The sequence below is a fragment of the Schistocerca piceifrons genome, chromosome 1, assembly GCF_021461385.2.
Source record: "Schistocerca piceifrons isolate TAMUIC-IGC-003096 chromosome 1, iqSchPice1.1, whole genome shotgun sequence".
Taxonomy (NCBI): Eukaryota; Metazoa; Arthropoda; class Insecta; order Orthoptera; family Acrididae; genus Schistocerca; species Schistocerca piceifrons.
The window spans coordinates 68,540,194-68,556,219 of NC_060138.1; the positions used below are offsets into that span (position 1 = coordinate 68,540,194).

At 39.2% G+C, this 16,026-nt stretch overlaps 2 protein-coding genes across 3 annotated transcripts in view; one reads left to right on the forward strand and one right to left on the reverse strand.

Annotated features, from left to right (window-relative positions):
* LOC124798548 (intraflagellar transport protein 20 homolog) overlaps positions 1 to 15,332 on the reverse strand; it is a 126,259-nt gene extending 110,927 nt beyond the window's left edge. The window contains exons 1-2 of one of the 2 annotated variants that reach the window (XM_047262003.1): positions 15,098 to 15,332; positions 11,063 to 11,217 (exon numbers count right to left, since the gene is read on the reverse strand). In XM_047262003.1, coding sequence (XP_047117959.1) covers positions 11,063 to 11,217; positions 15,098 to 15,221 — 279 coding nt within the window. In that variant the 5' untranslated portion in view covers positions 15,222 to 15,332. The other variant, XM_047262011.1, reaches the window with a different exon arrangement.
* Positions 15,333 to 15,386: 54 nt separating this feature from the next.
* LOC124798561 (BTB/POZ domain-containing adapter for CUL3-mediated RhoA degradation protein 3) overlaps positions 15,387 to 16,026 on the forward strand; it is a 104,370-nt gene continuing 103,730 nt past the window's right edge. Inside the window, exon 1 of the mRNA XM_047262022.1 lies at positions 15,387 to 15,891. Coding sequence (XP_047117978.1) covers positions 15,726 to 15,891 — 166 coding nt within the window. The 5' untranslated portion in view covers positions 15,387 to 15,725. The remainder of the gene's footprint in view (positions 15,892 to 16,026) is intronic.

The following is a 16,026-nucleotide window of genomic DNA, read 5'->3' on the forward strand; positions in this document are numbered from 1 at the left end:
TGTTAAAATTTAATTTATGAAGAAAGAAGCTAAAAAAATAAACATGTAATGTTTGTGACACATCTGACAGTCTCATAAAAAATTGTGATGATTCAGTGGCAGCAAACGATAAGAGCAACAAAAAATACTCACCTTAATATAGCAAAGGCTGCTCATGATCTGAAATCTTCGGATATTTTCAGAGTAAAAGAAGATGAGAATAAACAGTTCTTTGTTTTGACCTCGAAAAAACACTTCCGCTTCCACAAATTCCTATGAACATTCTGCTATACAAGTGACAGCTGTGGCTATATAACCTAGTTATTCATAATGCTAATAATGACAAAGGATACTACTATGTCTGGTTAGAGAGTGAGGCACAATGTGGAGCACAGGAAGCAGCATCCTGTTTATTAAAACAGTCAATGGAACAGGTATTGACAGCCAAAGAAGTAATTTTGTGGTCTGATTCATGAGGTGGACAGAATACGAACATCACGATGGTTCTAATGCTAAAACCAGTTTTAGATCAGCATCCTGCATTGCAGAAAATAAGGTAGAGGTTTCTTATACCTTCACATTGCTTTCTCCCAAATGACTGATTTTGAAGGCATAGAATACACTCTCACACTGCAAAAGAGTCTTTATACGCCAGGCAATTCCATGAATGTCACGAAAATGTGTTGCAAAAGAAATCCTGTTACTGTTCACAGAATGAAAGTTCAATATTTCAAGATTATGTCAAATATAGAAAACAGCATAGTAAATCACGAAACCAACTCCCAGAATGAGAAAAGAAACTTGTTGTACGTGAGAGACATGGAATTGTTTTACAGACAAACCATTCAATATACTGTTCAAAAGTGAATTTAATGGTGAACCATTTTAAGTTGACATTGGGAAGAAATCAGCTGCTCGATCTCCTCAAATGCAGAACAAAATTAATTTTCGTGCCCTCTTAACACCTCTATAGCCAAATAGGAAGACAATTTCTGAAGTCAAGCTAAAAGATACTCAATCTCTAATGGATGTTATTCCAAATTATGCACAAGATTTTTACCGCAAACTCTTCAGCCACCCTGAATTTGAGGGTGACATTGATGGCTTCAACTGCTCATGCAGTTTCTAGAACCTTTGTAAGATGTAAGAGCTTTTATTATAATTTATAATAAAAATGAAGTAGCTTAACTTGATTTAAATTAAATGTATGCAATAGTTTTGGAATGTTGCAAAAGCTATCAAGTATTGATGTATTCAAATCAGTTGTGTAAATGTTAAGAATCAATGTTAGTAACAGTAAAATATATTTACATCTTCAAACTCATTAAAATATATTATTTATTGTCATAACTTTTTATTTCTAGATATGTTTTTTAATCACATCAGAAAGAATACATTACTTTCTGGATATATAAGGAGGGTTCTTCTTCAAGTTATATATGCAGGTATTACTTCAATAAATAGGCAAATATCATGCATAAACCAAGAATAGTAATACTATTTTCCTCATGTATCAGTTAAATATAATTAAATATAGCCTGAACTAATAGAATCATATTGTATTTTGTGAAATCAATGACAGTACATTCTTCTCTAGTCTGCATCACTTGACTAAGCAGTATGCTTGAACTTGCAAGTCAGATAATGCAAAATGCAGAAAAGAACATCATATATAAAAGTATCACATGACCAAGCACCATTTCTATATAAAATCAGAGTTTGTTATATTTTACATGATTTTAAGATATGAGCATGTAAATTTAATTCAGTTTTATTATTTTACTTCTTAAAAAAACTAGATTTGGTACAGATGACGAATTCATATTACACTTTCACATATTGATTAATATCTCAAAATCAAGTTTTGACACTTGGTCAACTGATGTGGAAACTGTCCAATTATTTCTCAGCACAACCAACCCACCAATACCCTTACAAGCTTTTGAGACTGTTTCTGACCACCCCATACATGCAAAGAAATCTGGAGCCCGACCACTGGCATCCATCTGACACATTCCAATACCAACCTGTTACCTGAGTCACCTAACAGAAACCTTCCCGGCCACCCCAACTCCTTATCTCGGGCAGGTTCACTGATGACATCTTCATGATCTAGATCCAGGACAAGACATCCTATCCTCATTCCTCCTCAGCTCAAAACCTTCTCTCCTACTTGCTTAATTTGGTCCTCCTTGGCCCAATGTGTTACCTTCCTGGACATTGACTTCAATGTCTCTGATGGCTCTGTTCATACTTCTGTGCATACCAATCTCACTAACCATTAACAGTACCTGCATTCTGATAGCTGTATCTCTTTCACACCAAAGAATAACTCCTACAAAGTCTGGCCTCCCATGGCCACTTACAATAATGAAAATTACCTTGCCCAGTATACCGAATGTCTCCTTAAGGTCGTCACTGACAGTCGTCTCCAAACTTAGTCCACAGACAGATTTCCCACATCATACCCTCACGCAGCCCTAATCCTCCCACTGTCAAGAACCAGCTGCAAAGTGTACCCATCATCACCCTATTTATTTATTTCGAGTCAAAAACATTACAACAATATTTACAATATATACAATATAACAAATCAGGTCAAATCATAAAAGAACAAACTAAACGGTATTAGCCCAAAATTGTGCAACGGCAGCAGCATTGTCTGAAACATCAACAAGCTCTTGTGTGGAACATGATACAGGACATCTAGGACAGTTAATTAAATGTTTGGTTGTCTGTTCTTCTCCGCAGTCACACAAGGTGGAAGATTCCTTCATGAAGCCCCATTTAAACAGATTGTCCTTAGTTCGTCCGACGCCACTCCTGAGCCGATTTAGAGACTTCCACACTGTCCAGACTTGATTTCCACCAGGAGGAAGGGTCTCAGAAGGAGTCATCCAATCGTTACTGTCAGATTTTGCTGTCCACTGAGATAGTCTGGCTGCTCCAGTCCGACCGGTGAGGGGTGTAGTAGTTCTCATGAAGCTCCTCCTAGATTTGAGTCTACTAATTGGTAGCTGGTATCCATGTAGCAGGTGATCGGTGTTATGATCTACTTTATGTCTCTCAAGTTTGGCTGCGACTTCACGCCTTATGTCTGGAGGAGCAATACCTGCTAGTTTATGGAGTTTATCAATAGGTGTAGCTTTGAGGCATCCCGTTACTGTCCTGCAGGTTTCGTTCAGGGCCACATCAACCTGCTTTGCATGAGATGACTTGTACCATACAGGACATGCGTATTCAGCTGCGGAATAACACAAGGCCAAGGCTGATGTTCTTAGTAGTTTGGGATCTGCACCCCAAACGCTGCCAGTGAGCTTCCGCAGGATGTTGTTACGAGCAGCAACTTTCTGCTTGGTGTTAGTGCAGTGTTTTCTGTAGGTCAACGTTCGATCTAAGGTGACACCCAGATATTTGGGGTAGAAACAATGTTCAAGCTCTTGATCTTCCCAAAACACTGTAAGTTTTCTATAGGCCTCTCGATTGCGTAGGTGGAAAGCACAAACTTGAGTTTTAGCAGGGTTCGGTCTTAAGTTATTGACTCTGTAGTACTCAGATAGGTCCTTGAGAGCAACAGTAAGCTGGTTTTCTACTGTGTCAAAATCTCTGGCTTGTGTGACTAAGGCAAGATCATCTGCATAGATGAAACTCTTTGTAAGAGAAGGTTGAGGCTGGTCATTTGTAAATATGTTGAACAATATGGGGGAAAGGACACTACCCTGAGGCAAGCCATTCCTTTGACTTCTCCATCTACTCTTTCTTCCTTGGAACTCCACATAGAATCGCCGGTTTTCCAAAAGTGTCTGCACAGTTCTGGTGAAATTAATGTCTCTAGTGATGTAGTAGACTTTGTGCAATAATTGTCGATGTTGAATGGTGTCATATGCTGCTGTGAGATCCACGAAGACAGCCCCGGAAATGTATCCTTTTTCATATCCCTCTTCAATATGTTCAGTCAGATTAAGGACTTGTGCTGTACAATTCTTTCCAGGTCGGAAACCTGCTTGTTGAGGTATGAGTTGTTTTTCAACAATGGGAGTGAGTCTATTTAGCAACATTCTTTCATAGATTTTATACAAATGGCAAAGGAGCGAAATCGGTCGGTAGTTCTTGGGATCAGCTGCACCCTTTCCAGGTTTTAGTAAGGGAATAACTTTAGTTTTCCTCCAGATGGCAGGGATCTATATTATCTATATTATCCTGGATTGAAACAACTGAATTATAGTCTTTGAGAATGATTATTTATCATTGCGCCTGGAAATGAGGAACATTCTACCCACCCTTTTCGAAAAAGTATTCCACCAATCATCCAGTCTACTCAATCCCTATGCCACAGCACTCCCAACCCCTGCCACATGGGTCATATCTGTGAGAGAGAGATCCAGATGCAAGATCTGTATGATACACACACCCAGTATACTCTACTTCAGTCTGTCACAGGCTCATTCTATGCTATTAGAGGTAGGGTCACTTTTGGAAGCAGCCATGTCATGTACCAGCTCTGTTGGAATTTCTGCACAGCATTTTATGCGGCCATAACTACCAGCAATCTGGCTGCCATTGGTAAACTGTGGCTAAAAGGAAAGTAGATCACCCAGTGGTAAAACACACTATTGAGCACAACACGCTTGATCACAATAGTTCCTTCACAAACAATGCCATCTGTATCAAACCCCATCCCCAAACACCCCCTTCTCTAAGCAACATAAATGGGAGCTGTCCTTCCAACACATCCTTCACTCCTATAATCTGCCTGGCCTCAGTTTCTGCCCCCAGTGCTCCTGCAATATTGCAGTAACACCTAGAACAACTCATGACAGATATTCCACAATCTGTAAATTACCCACATGGTATTACTGTCACAATTCAACAAATGCTAAACATCTCAGACACATTCACACCATGACCTTAAATCTAACCTTTCTAAATGTTATAACAACAATGTGGAAGGGATAGATACCTGCTCACCATACAGAGGAGGCACTAAGTCACAGACAAGCACAATGGAAAGGAGTGCTGAAATATTAAAGTTTTCGGACAACGTCCTCCTGCAGTAAAAAACACACATACATTGTCATTGTCTTGGGGTGCTAGAGACCGTGACAGTGGCCATGTGTGTGTATGTGTGTGTGTGTGTGTGTGTGTGTGTGTGAGTTGCACTAGTGTAAACGTGTATCTGAGTTTTCTACTGCAGAAGGAAGACCTGTTCCAAAACCTTTATATTTTAGCACTTTTCCATTGTGCCAGTCTGCGATTCAATGCATTCTCTATATGGTGAGTAGCAATGTATCATTTCCATATTATTTTGTAGAGAGGTTCTGGTAGAACATATATGCTATGGAGTAAAGGAGGTGCTCACTGAAACCAGAAGTGTTGAGTAGAGAACAGGTACACACAAAAAAAAGGAAAGAAAGAAAACTTGCTAGCTTTCAGAGTAATCATTTTTCGAACCGCTCTCTCCCCTAGGCCCGTACATGATGCCAGTTGGATAGACAGTGCCTGTGCTGCATCTTGGTAGGTGAGCAAGGCTGAGGTGTGGGTTGCGTCATATGAGGTTGTTGGAGGGAGAGAGAGGAAGGGAGGTTGGGGATGGAAGGCTAACAGCTCAGAGGGAGTCAGTTCATTCTCTGGCTAGGAATGTGGGAGGGAGGGGCAGTAAGTGCATGCATGGGCTAGGCATGTAATGCATGGTTGTTGGAGCCGGTGGGAAGTGGCGACATGGTGAGGATATTGGGGCACTCAAATGGGAATCCCTGAAGGGAAAGCAACATGCTGTTTAAGAAACACTATTGAGAGAATTTAGAGAACTGGCATCTGAAGCTGACTGCAGAACACTCCTAATGCCACCAACACACATAAGGACCACAAAGATAAGATGTGAGTAATTAGGGCTCATAGGGAGCCATATAGACAGTCTTTTTTCCCGACTCTTTTTCCAAGTGGAATAGGAAAGGAAATGATTAGTAGTGGTAAAGGGTACTCGCAGCTGTGAATCCTACAGTGACTTGTGGAATCAGTAAATAGATGCAGTTGTAGGTTACCAGAGACTGAGGCCAAGATGATTATAAGAGCAAGGGATGCGTTGCAACTGTGTAGTTCAGGGAAACATGGTAGAGAGAATAAAACAGAAGGCCTGGATTGTGAAGCAACCACTTAAATTAAGCATGTTATGCTCAGCTGGATGCTGTGCATTTGGTGGTCAACTTTTTTCTTGGCAACAGTTTGGCATTGGCCATTCTTCCCGTGGACAGCTCTTTGGTAACCATACCAACATAAAAGGCTCAGCAGCATTTGCAGCAGAGGTCGTAAATGACATGGCTGCTTTCACAGGTGGCCCGGCCTCTGATGGGGTAGGATAAGCCTACGACATGACTTATGTAGGAAGTGCTGGGTGGGTGGATTGGGCAGGGATATGATCCCCGTGAAAAGGGTTGGGAGAGGCATAGGGATGGACTAGGATGTTGTGTAGGTTGGGTGGATGGCAGAACACCTTTTTAGGAGGGGTGGGAAGGATCTAGAGTAGGACATCCCTTGTTTCATATCATAATGAGAGGTAATCAAAGCGCATAGGAAGGATATGTTTCAGCTGTTCCAGTTCAGAGTGGTAACCTTAAGAATTTGCAAGTGTTCCAAGGCAAAATCAATTATTGCCTCAAGTAGCCTTAAAAAGAAGAGGGGGGGGGGGGGCTAAACTGCACCTGAACAGGCCATGAAGGCCCAACGGTACTGACTGGCCCCTGTGGTAATCCTCAGCCCACAGACGTTACTGGATGCAGATATGGAGAGACATGTGGTCAGCACACCAATCTCCCAGTTGTGTGTCAGTTTACGAGACCAGAGCAGCTACTTCTCAATCAAGAGCTCCTTAGTTTGCTTCAGAAGAGCTGAGTGCATCCCACTGGCCAACAGTGCTCGGCATACAAGACGCTCACTCACTCAAGTGTTAGCCCAGCCCAACAGTGCATAACTTCAGTGACCTGACTGGAACCAGTGCTACCAGTGCAGCAAGACTGTTGGCCCCTCAAGTAGCCTACGTCACTCATTTTTTGAAGCTTTACGGGTATGGCACAAATGTTGAGTTATCCCAGGCAAATTTTCAATTAAAAGCAAACTCAAATCATCACACACTGTTGAGCAGCATACCAATCAAGACAGCACCTGGTCCTAACTTCTTTTAGATGCTTCTGCCCACAGCAATTGGCACAGATTCATCACAAATTTTCAAATGGTTCCAGGAGGCCATCAGTTTTTGCATAAAACACGTTGTCGTCAACACAAGAACAATATTCTTAAATATGAAAAGAGATCCTATTGATTATTTTTGGTGTACAGAAAATTGCAATCTTTTTATATGGCAACAAATTTCACCTAATTACTGACCACTCATCTACTTTTCTCCTTTGGTGCAAAAGCCATATTGCCCAATTCTACTGAGGACCAGTTCCAGCACTGGACTTCACAATTTTCAAATTTTCAATTTTGAATTTATTACTGTCAACCTCAACAAAATTCAAATGGTGGTGATTTTCTAAACCACTCCAATTTTTTCCTTCTTTTTTTTCACTACTAGCATATCTGCCTGTCCTGCGTTTAAACAATTGTCCTCCTGAGATCATCAAGTGCACAAGGATAGTTCTTATGATGATGTACTGCATGTTTTAACTGTTTCTAAGCTAGTTTAATCTGGTTTGTGCAAGCAGGTACAATAGGCACACCCACCTACTGGCTTGATTCCTGCTTCCTGGAGTGAGGTGTTCACAAGGTGGCTACAGTGTGCTCGTGCATCTTCCTCTTAACAGATGTACCCTTGGCTGTAGTGTAGGGCTGGGCAACTGCTTGAAGGATACTGTCTCACAAGGGGAGGCCACCAATTGTGAAATTCAGATTCGATTCATACTGCGCATAATGAAAGCCCATGGCCAGAGGTGTAATGTGGCAAAGCACCAAGATGCACTTCTCAGCCGTTATCGAGAAAATCGAGTTACAAGAAACCGTTGCGATGAAATACTCTCTACGATTAATAATTTTCTACAGCGTCGTGGCTCAGCGGATGCCGGCACGGTAGCTCAGCGTGTTCGGTCAGAGGGTTAGCTGCCCTCTGTAATAAAAAAACTGAGTTAATGGATCAACAACGAACTGAAACGGGTGTCTTTCGATGTCCGCGCCGAGCAGATACAACGAACTAAAATGAACAAAATGAGATTAAAAAAAAAGTGATGAAAAAAAATAAAAAAAGCGGTATGCGCTCGGGTTCGTACTCCGAAGGTCGCCGGATCGAATTTCGCGCCATGCAATTTTTTTTTTAGTTTTTTGTAACATAAACTATTAATGAATTGCTTATGCATGTTGGTGAACGCGGATCGCTCTCCAATTGTACCGCCTCCAATTTTCCGTTTGTTTAACAGGGTGCACCAAAGCTCTCCATCCGCACTGATTTTCGACGATGTTATAAGTTGCGCTAGGGACCGCATCTACCTTCTTTCGAAGTTAGCAGGCAACTACGCTGTTATGCGGCTGCTCGTCTCGGCCCATTCAACATCTGTCCTTCAAGTGTAACGAGCGAGTAACGGAGTTTATATTTCATACCTGCCACAGCAAATTTGTGTTTGTGGGGTCTCTGTTCTAATTCGAACGTTTGACTTACGTTACACGTATTCGTTTCGGAATATCGTTTCTATGTCTTCCGTTAACAATACGTGGTTAACATTATGAAGACAATTAATAACATTTGTGAAATACAACTTTGTTTGCGGAAAACATAATGATGTTCGAAGTCGCCAGTTTTTCCACGAGAAACGAGTTTCAACAACTTATTATATGCATAATTGTTGCAACTGGTTGCCGGGAATTATATATATATATATATATATATATATATATATATATATATATATATATATATCTGTGTGTGTGTGTTTGTTCAAAAATGGCTCTGAGCACTATGGGACTCAACTGCTGAGGTCATTAGTCCCCTAGAACTTAGAACTAGTTAAACCTAACTAACCTAAGGATATCACACACACCCATGGCCGAGGCAGGATTCGAACCTGTGTGTGTGTGTGTGTGTGTGTGTGTGTGTGTGTGTGTGTGTGTGTGTGTGTGTGTGTGTATACACATTAAAATTACAAAAAACAAATACTAAAAAAAAAGTTGCACGGCGCGAGATTCGATCCGGTAACATTAAAATTACAAAAAACAAATACTAAAAAAAAAAGGTTGCATGGCGCGAGATTCAATCCGGCGACCTTCGGATTATGAACCCGAGCGCTTACCGCTGCGCCACGACGATGTAGAAAAATTATTAATCGTAGAGAGTATTTCACCGCAGCGGTTTCTTTTAACTGTAGATTTTCTCGACAACGGCTGAGAAGTGCATCTTGGTGCTTTGCCACATTACATCTCTGGCCATGAGCTTTCATTATGCGCAGCATGCATCGGATCTGAATTTCACAATTGGCGGCCTCCCCTTGTCAGTACTGCACAGCTCACAAATTACCTTTGCAGTGATAAGTGGTGTTAAAAACGTGGCTGTATGCAGGTTTTGTGTGGTGAAAAGAATATTAAGCAACAGGCTTCCAAACAAAAACCGAGCGAGGTGGCGCAGTGGTTAGCACACTGGACTCACATTCGGGAGGTCGACAGTTCAATCCCGCGTCGGCCCTGTTGATTTAGGTTTTCCGTGATTTCCCTAAATCGCTCCAGGCAAATGCCGGTATGGTTCCTTTGAAAGGGCGCGGCCAACTTCCTTCCCCGTCCTTCCCTAATCCGATGAGACCGATGACCTCACTGTTTGGTCTCTTCCCCCAAACAACCCAACCCAACTCCAACCAAAAGAGAACAAACTATGGAGTCATAGGGGTGATGAAAAACTACTTTTGAGCACTTTAGAATGTCTATGAACTGGATATAGAGCTCAATACCCAAGAAACATTTGCTCTCAAATAGACCATCACATTATCCAAACCTTGAACAAACTCCCCATCATGTCATAGGACATAGCAAAAGCTACAAGGCAAAATCCTATTCTCAGCAAAGTATTATGCTATATATAAGAATGGTGGCTAACTGCTCTACTGACAACAGAACATCCATCATCATCAATATTATACAATTACAAGCTTTCAAAAGTGTACATGTATGCAGGTCCAACCTTCCTGCGATAACGTAACTTGAACTTTCTTCACCAACTGTACCAGGGAATTATAATGATGAAAAATCTTGCTAGGAAATATGCTTCTTGCCCAAAAACAGATGAGGACATTACACACCTTTAGCAGGATTATCAGGCATGTAAAATACATCAATCAATCCCTTGCCAAAATTTTCCCCATGGCCAGAGTATAATCAAATGTCAGTATGCCTGCATACTGATTTTCGTTGTAACAGTTCCCAGCCAGCTGTCCAGTTATTAGTAAATTATTAATGCTTTTTGAGGGAACTATCCTTGAACAAACAAAATCACAATAACCAAATTGGTTTAAAATCTTCCTCTTTTGATTATAATTTTTGTGTCTTATCCACATCATTGTCATCTCAAAAGTCTACATAACAGACTTTTACTTAACAATGAAGAAATGTTCACTGCCTTTCTTGTCTAAAAAAAAAAAAAATATTGACAAATAAAGCACCGAGTTTCAAACTTTCTCATTTGTAACTCACAATTCCTTCCATAAAACTCAGAATTTTACATTTCTTCAATTAAACTTTATTTCTGTAGACTCCACTGTTGGCACTTATTATAAAAACTTCACCAGCAATGGTAGACAATGGAAAACTTAGGTGCTGTATGCAAATGCAATAAATAATTATTGAAACAGTGGCATAAAATTATTCGTTTTTTCTTGTAATCATAATGTTTCACCAAGTAGCAACTGTGAAGTCTACAGAAACAAACTCTCAGTGATACAACTGATAAGAATAAATAAAATGTTTCATATTTAAAAATGTCATGTGGAATAACCACTCATCACAGGCACCCATCTGGATATATTAAGTTTTGCTTCGACCATCAACTACTGAATATTATTAAAAATAATTATTGTAAGATGTGAAATATTCTTGAAAGAATCATTATTAATGTTACCTGTAACTGTTGCTGCTCAGACTCCCTCTGTTTTGCTACAGACTTAAGCATATTTCTTATTCCAATTGCTTTCATTTTCTCCCTTTCCACTTCTTTTGCCAAATTTTCCATTACTGATATAAAACCATCAACTAGTTTTTGAAATTCCGTTATTTCTGAAATTGGAAATAGTTTCAAAAATATTCTTTAGGAGTTTAAGTTCGACCACTAAGGTATTGGTTCTGGTGTGTGTGCATTATTAACACCAATGTGCTGTTTGTGAATACAATACAAAGTGCTTTTTATAGTCACATACATGCATTATGGCATTCTAGCTGAATAGATAGAAGAAGTAACCCAACTTTTCAGTGCACCCCCTACTAGATATGTGTTTTGTATATGACCCTTATCTGCAGCACTGGATAATATGCATTTAGATAATGCTGTAAATCACAGTCGACTTTCATCCAAGTATAGATTTTTCTGAAATAAAAGCATTGTTCTACGTACCTTGGTGGATAAGTTATGCATTCTGTATGGTACAACATATTATTCTATGGCAAATAGTTAACAGGAATAATAAAAGTAATAGGAATTTAAAACATTTAATTGTAGTAGTTTCGACTGTATAAGCAACATTCCCGTACAGTAAGCATATAAGCACTAACCAATGTTTTAGCACATTTGGATTCTATGGTGCTATAAAATAAGTAATTTCTCTAATGCTCACACGACAGATTCTCTGGTACAAGATTTTTAGTGGTGATAAAGGCAATATACGATGTTTGAAACTTAGTGTAAACTCACAGTATCCCAGTAATGAATATACTCAGCAGCCTTCACATACATATGCACACACAGGTAATTGTAAAGGAAAACAACTAAGCAACGATATCATAATAAGAATGTCAGGCAGTAAGTCAAAATCTGTATGGGAGAGTGTAAAAAGTGAAACAGGGAAGATACATGAAGAACAGGAAATTACTCTTATAAATGCTGACAATATCAATACCGTCTAAAAATACCTGCCAAAATGATTACTTTATACATGCTTAACAAAACATTTATAAAACTAAATTTAGCTTATCAGGGTAAACTTAGGTATCGCACATCTGCATAGAGCATGAGGTTAGTTCCAACGAGTGACTATGAAGTAGTAATGGACCAGTATCACTTATAATCCATACTGCTTCACAAATTGCAAAACCCTTGACTCACATTGTTAATTTACCATTTACCCCACAGATTAAAAATCTCGAAAGTGATACCTCTATTCGAGAGTGGTATTAGGCATAAAACTGAAAATTATTTACCTATTCACTCTTCTTGGCATTCTCTACAGTAACTAGAGACTAATGAAACAATGAATTGCCAAGTACTATACTTAAACAATCATGATCTACTGAATAATAATAAATATGGCTTTCAAACAGGTAGAAACAGCAATAATGGATTGCACAAATGAAATAGTCAGAAACTTCGATAACAATGGTAGTGTTACAGGAATGAATTTAGATCTTTCTTAAGCTTTCAATACTATTAGTCATGAAATTCTTTTGGATAAGTTGGACGCAATGGCGATTTCAATCATATTTGGAAAACAGATCACAGGTTGTGGAACTCATATCAGCTCACTGTAACCATAAAATCAGACTAGTATCTGATGCAAAGTAAGTCAAAATAAGTGTACTGAAGGGTAGTGTGTGAGGTCACCTTCTGTTCCTTATTTATTTAAATGACATACACACCTTAGAAACTGCAGCCAAGGTCATGTTGTTTGCAGATGATACTAGTTTACTAGTGAGCAATGTTAAGAAATCTGTCCACAACAACTGATAAAGCCCTCAAGTCCTTGGATTCATGGTTCAATGCCAACAGGCTGACCCTTAATGCGAAAAAAAAGAAAATCAAATTGTATTCAATTTGGAAAGATGAATCAAAAGTAAGATTTCCAGCTGGTACTGCGCAGAAATGAGTTAGGAGTATGGGACATAAAACTTTTGATCAAGACAAATTAGAAAGCCCACATAACTAAACTCTCCCAGAGACTCAGTTCTGCATGTTTCATTCTGAGTATTACTTCTAAGGTTTGCTGTTTAGATGGTGCTAGATGTGCTTATTTTGATTACTTTCAGTCCCTCGTAGCTCACGGAATAGTGTTTTGAGGTAAAATTTATAGCTGATCAAATGAAATTTTTATGTTACAGAACAGGGCTACCCAAATCTTGTCATATAGCTCTGCTAGGGCTCACTGTAAGCTCCTATTTAAAATGTTCTGTTTGCTTACTGCACCCTCTCTGTACATATACAACTATGTGTTGATGACAAGAGCTGACTTTGTGACCTGTAAGCCAATCTCACCTACCACAGTTACATCACTCACAACTGTCGATCCACCTTATAAAACAAGTAAGAACAACTCACAATCAAAGATATGTGACCCCACTTTGGCGTCATTCTTTATAACAAGCTGCCAAGTTACATAAAGAGACTGGTGAACGAAACACCTTTTAAAGCAGAGTTAAAATCATTTCTGTTGATAAGTGTGAATATATTAGCTTACTGGAATATTAGGCCCTACTTACTGCTCAGTTTTTTTTTTAATTGTCAACAGATGTACCATCTATGCTTAATTTGTCTTTGCAAAAGAATGTTTCTGCTAATGATCATCTTGGGGCTGAATGTAATGTTTCTGCTGTTGATTTTTTTGCTTCACATGTAGTGTCACACACACGCTCAGAGAAGGAATATGGTGCTAGACTAGTTGTGATGACTATAGAATCAGTAGGTTTTTGTGTTTCTGTGTGTTACACTTTTCTGCAGTGTTATATAAAAATGTTTGTGTTTTTCTTTTTTCGGAAGTGTTTTATGTCAAAGGTTCAATTATAGTTATAGCACCGATTTATTTCTTGTGCACATCGTATTTTCCAACAGTACATAACATGTTCATTCATTTTCTGTAGTTTTTTTTATATCGAAACTTCATGTTGCAATTACATCATTGATTTATTTGTTGGGCATGTCACAATTCCAATGTACAGCGTGTGCTTCAGATTCCCCTTCCAGTCATGTACTGAGTAAGGTTGCTATGTCAGTCTTAATGCACTGGACTCGCATTCGCAATGAGTGGGTTTTATTCCCCGTCCGGCCATCCTCACTTAGGTTTTCCCAAGTTGCTAAGGTGAATGCTGGGATGGATCCTTTGAATAGGTCATGGAGACCATCCTGCCTTATCCTCACTGAGGGGCGATTCTAGAAGTCGGTTAAGCGGGGTGGGGGTGGGGGGAGGAGAGGGTTGGGAGAATGGAATACAGCTTAACAAAAGGAGAGTTGGGGTGCTCTACCGACAAATTGGTAAAATTTGGTGCTGCTTAAAGTAGTTTTTGGTAACTGTTTTGGAGTTCAGGGTATAAAATTAGTATTAATAAATAATAAAACGCCTATTTTGAGTTAAATGATATTTATTGGTTTAGGTAGTAAGCTATCTGCCGCCCTTATTCTTCTGTTAAAATGTGTTTGGAATACACTGCAATCTATATTGCTACATAATTATAAAAAAATGATTGAATCTGTTGCATTAATTTATTCGCTGATTTCTGAAGTCATTTTATCCGGAATAATATGATACCCCATGGACGGGCTATAGCCCCCATGCCCCACCGCCCCCCGTTGCCACCCCCCTGTCCTCACTTAATCCTATAATATAAATAATGGGTTTCAGACACTGCTGTACTGAACAGTCTTAAGGATGAATAAATAAACAACAGTGGGAGTTAACCAAAATGGCACAAACTTTGAACCTTATAAATGAAAACAAGGCCCAATGTATGCCATATATTAATGTTCTTTATTTTCTATTTAAAATTTTTACTTACTGAAATAAAGAACATTGATGTACAGCCTACAACGTAGCATGTTTTCATTTGTAAAACTTTTCGGGGCTGTGGACACACACTGAACCAAAATTTACTACTTTTATACCACCTTCAATCGACCAAATGCATACCGCATGTTAAATGTTCTCACGCTATACAAAATGAATGAAAATATAGTTACTTTCCACAAAAGTTTTGCATTCTTCATTCAGCTCATTTGTCTGTTCGGCTACTTCCGGTTCGAGAATTCGTATTTTGGTCAAGTCATCGAAATAAATTCCTAACTTTGCGAGCATTTCTGTCATATTCAATATCGAAAACACAACCACCCTTTACGTATAGATTGTATACACTCTATAGTTGACAACTTGACATAAACTAAGGTGCGCAGCTTTTCACATATAAAACGAGCTATTCCAAAGATGCATACTTTGCAGTATCTGACGTCGCAGATTCTGGACGAATAGTCGCATTACACGCTCGAGAGCAATTCACCGTATCGATGGTTGTAACTCAATATTGCAAAACTTGTCATTTCGATTTCATTATCGTTGTGGGTACAGTTTGCCGCTACGTGAAAGATTTGGGTTATGAGTGTATAGAATGGTTAGTGTAGTGCGAAACTGATAAGAAGAGGAACTAGTGAGACGCATCTTTATTTCCAAAGTTCCATTACCTACAGATGCTAATTAATGCCGTCATTTGCATTCGCTAACTTGATTGGAATGACATTCACGCCTTCAGATTGGTTTCATATCTGACTAGTAAGAGATACTTTAAAACTCCATTAAGTATTAGGCTTATCAAAAATGTCTGGTGATCATAAAACCGTAATCAAAGGCAACCCATCCCAGTATGTTAAGCTTAACATTGGAGGGTCCCTTCATTATACAACCATTGGAACTTTAACCAAACACGATACTATGCTGAGAGCTATGTTTAGTGGCCGTATGGAAGTGTTGACAGATTCTGAGGGTAAGAAATTTTAAAGCATTTGCACCATACGTGTCAGTTTAACCTAAAAACCTGATTGGTGAACTACTTGTCATTATCAGAGAATTGTGAGTGCTGCTTATTGCCCACAGAAGTACATTAACACTAACGCAAACT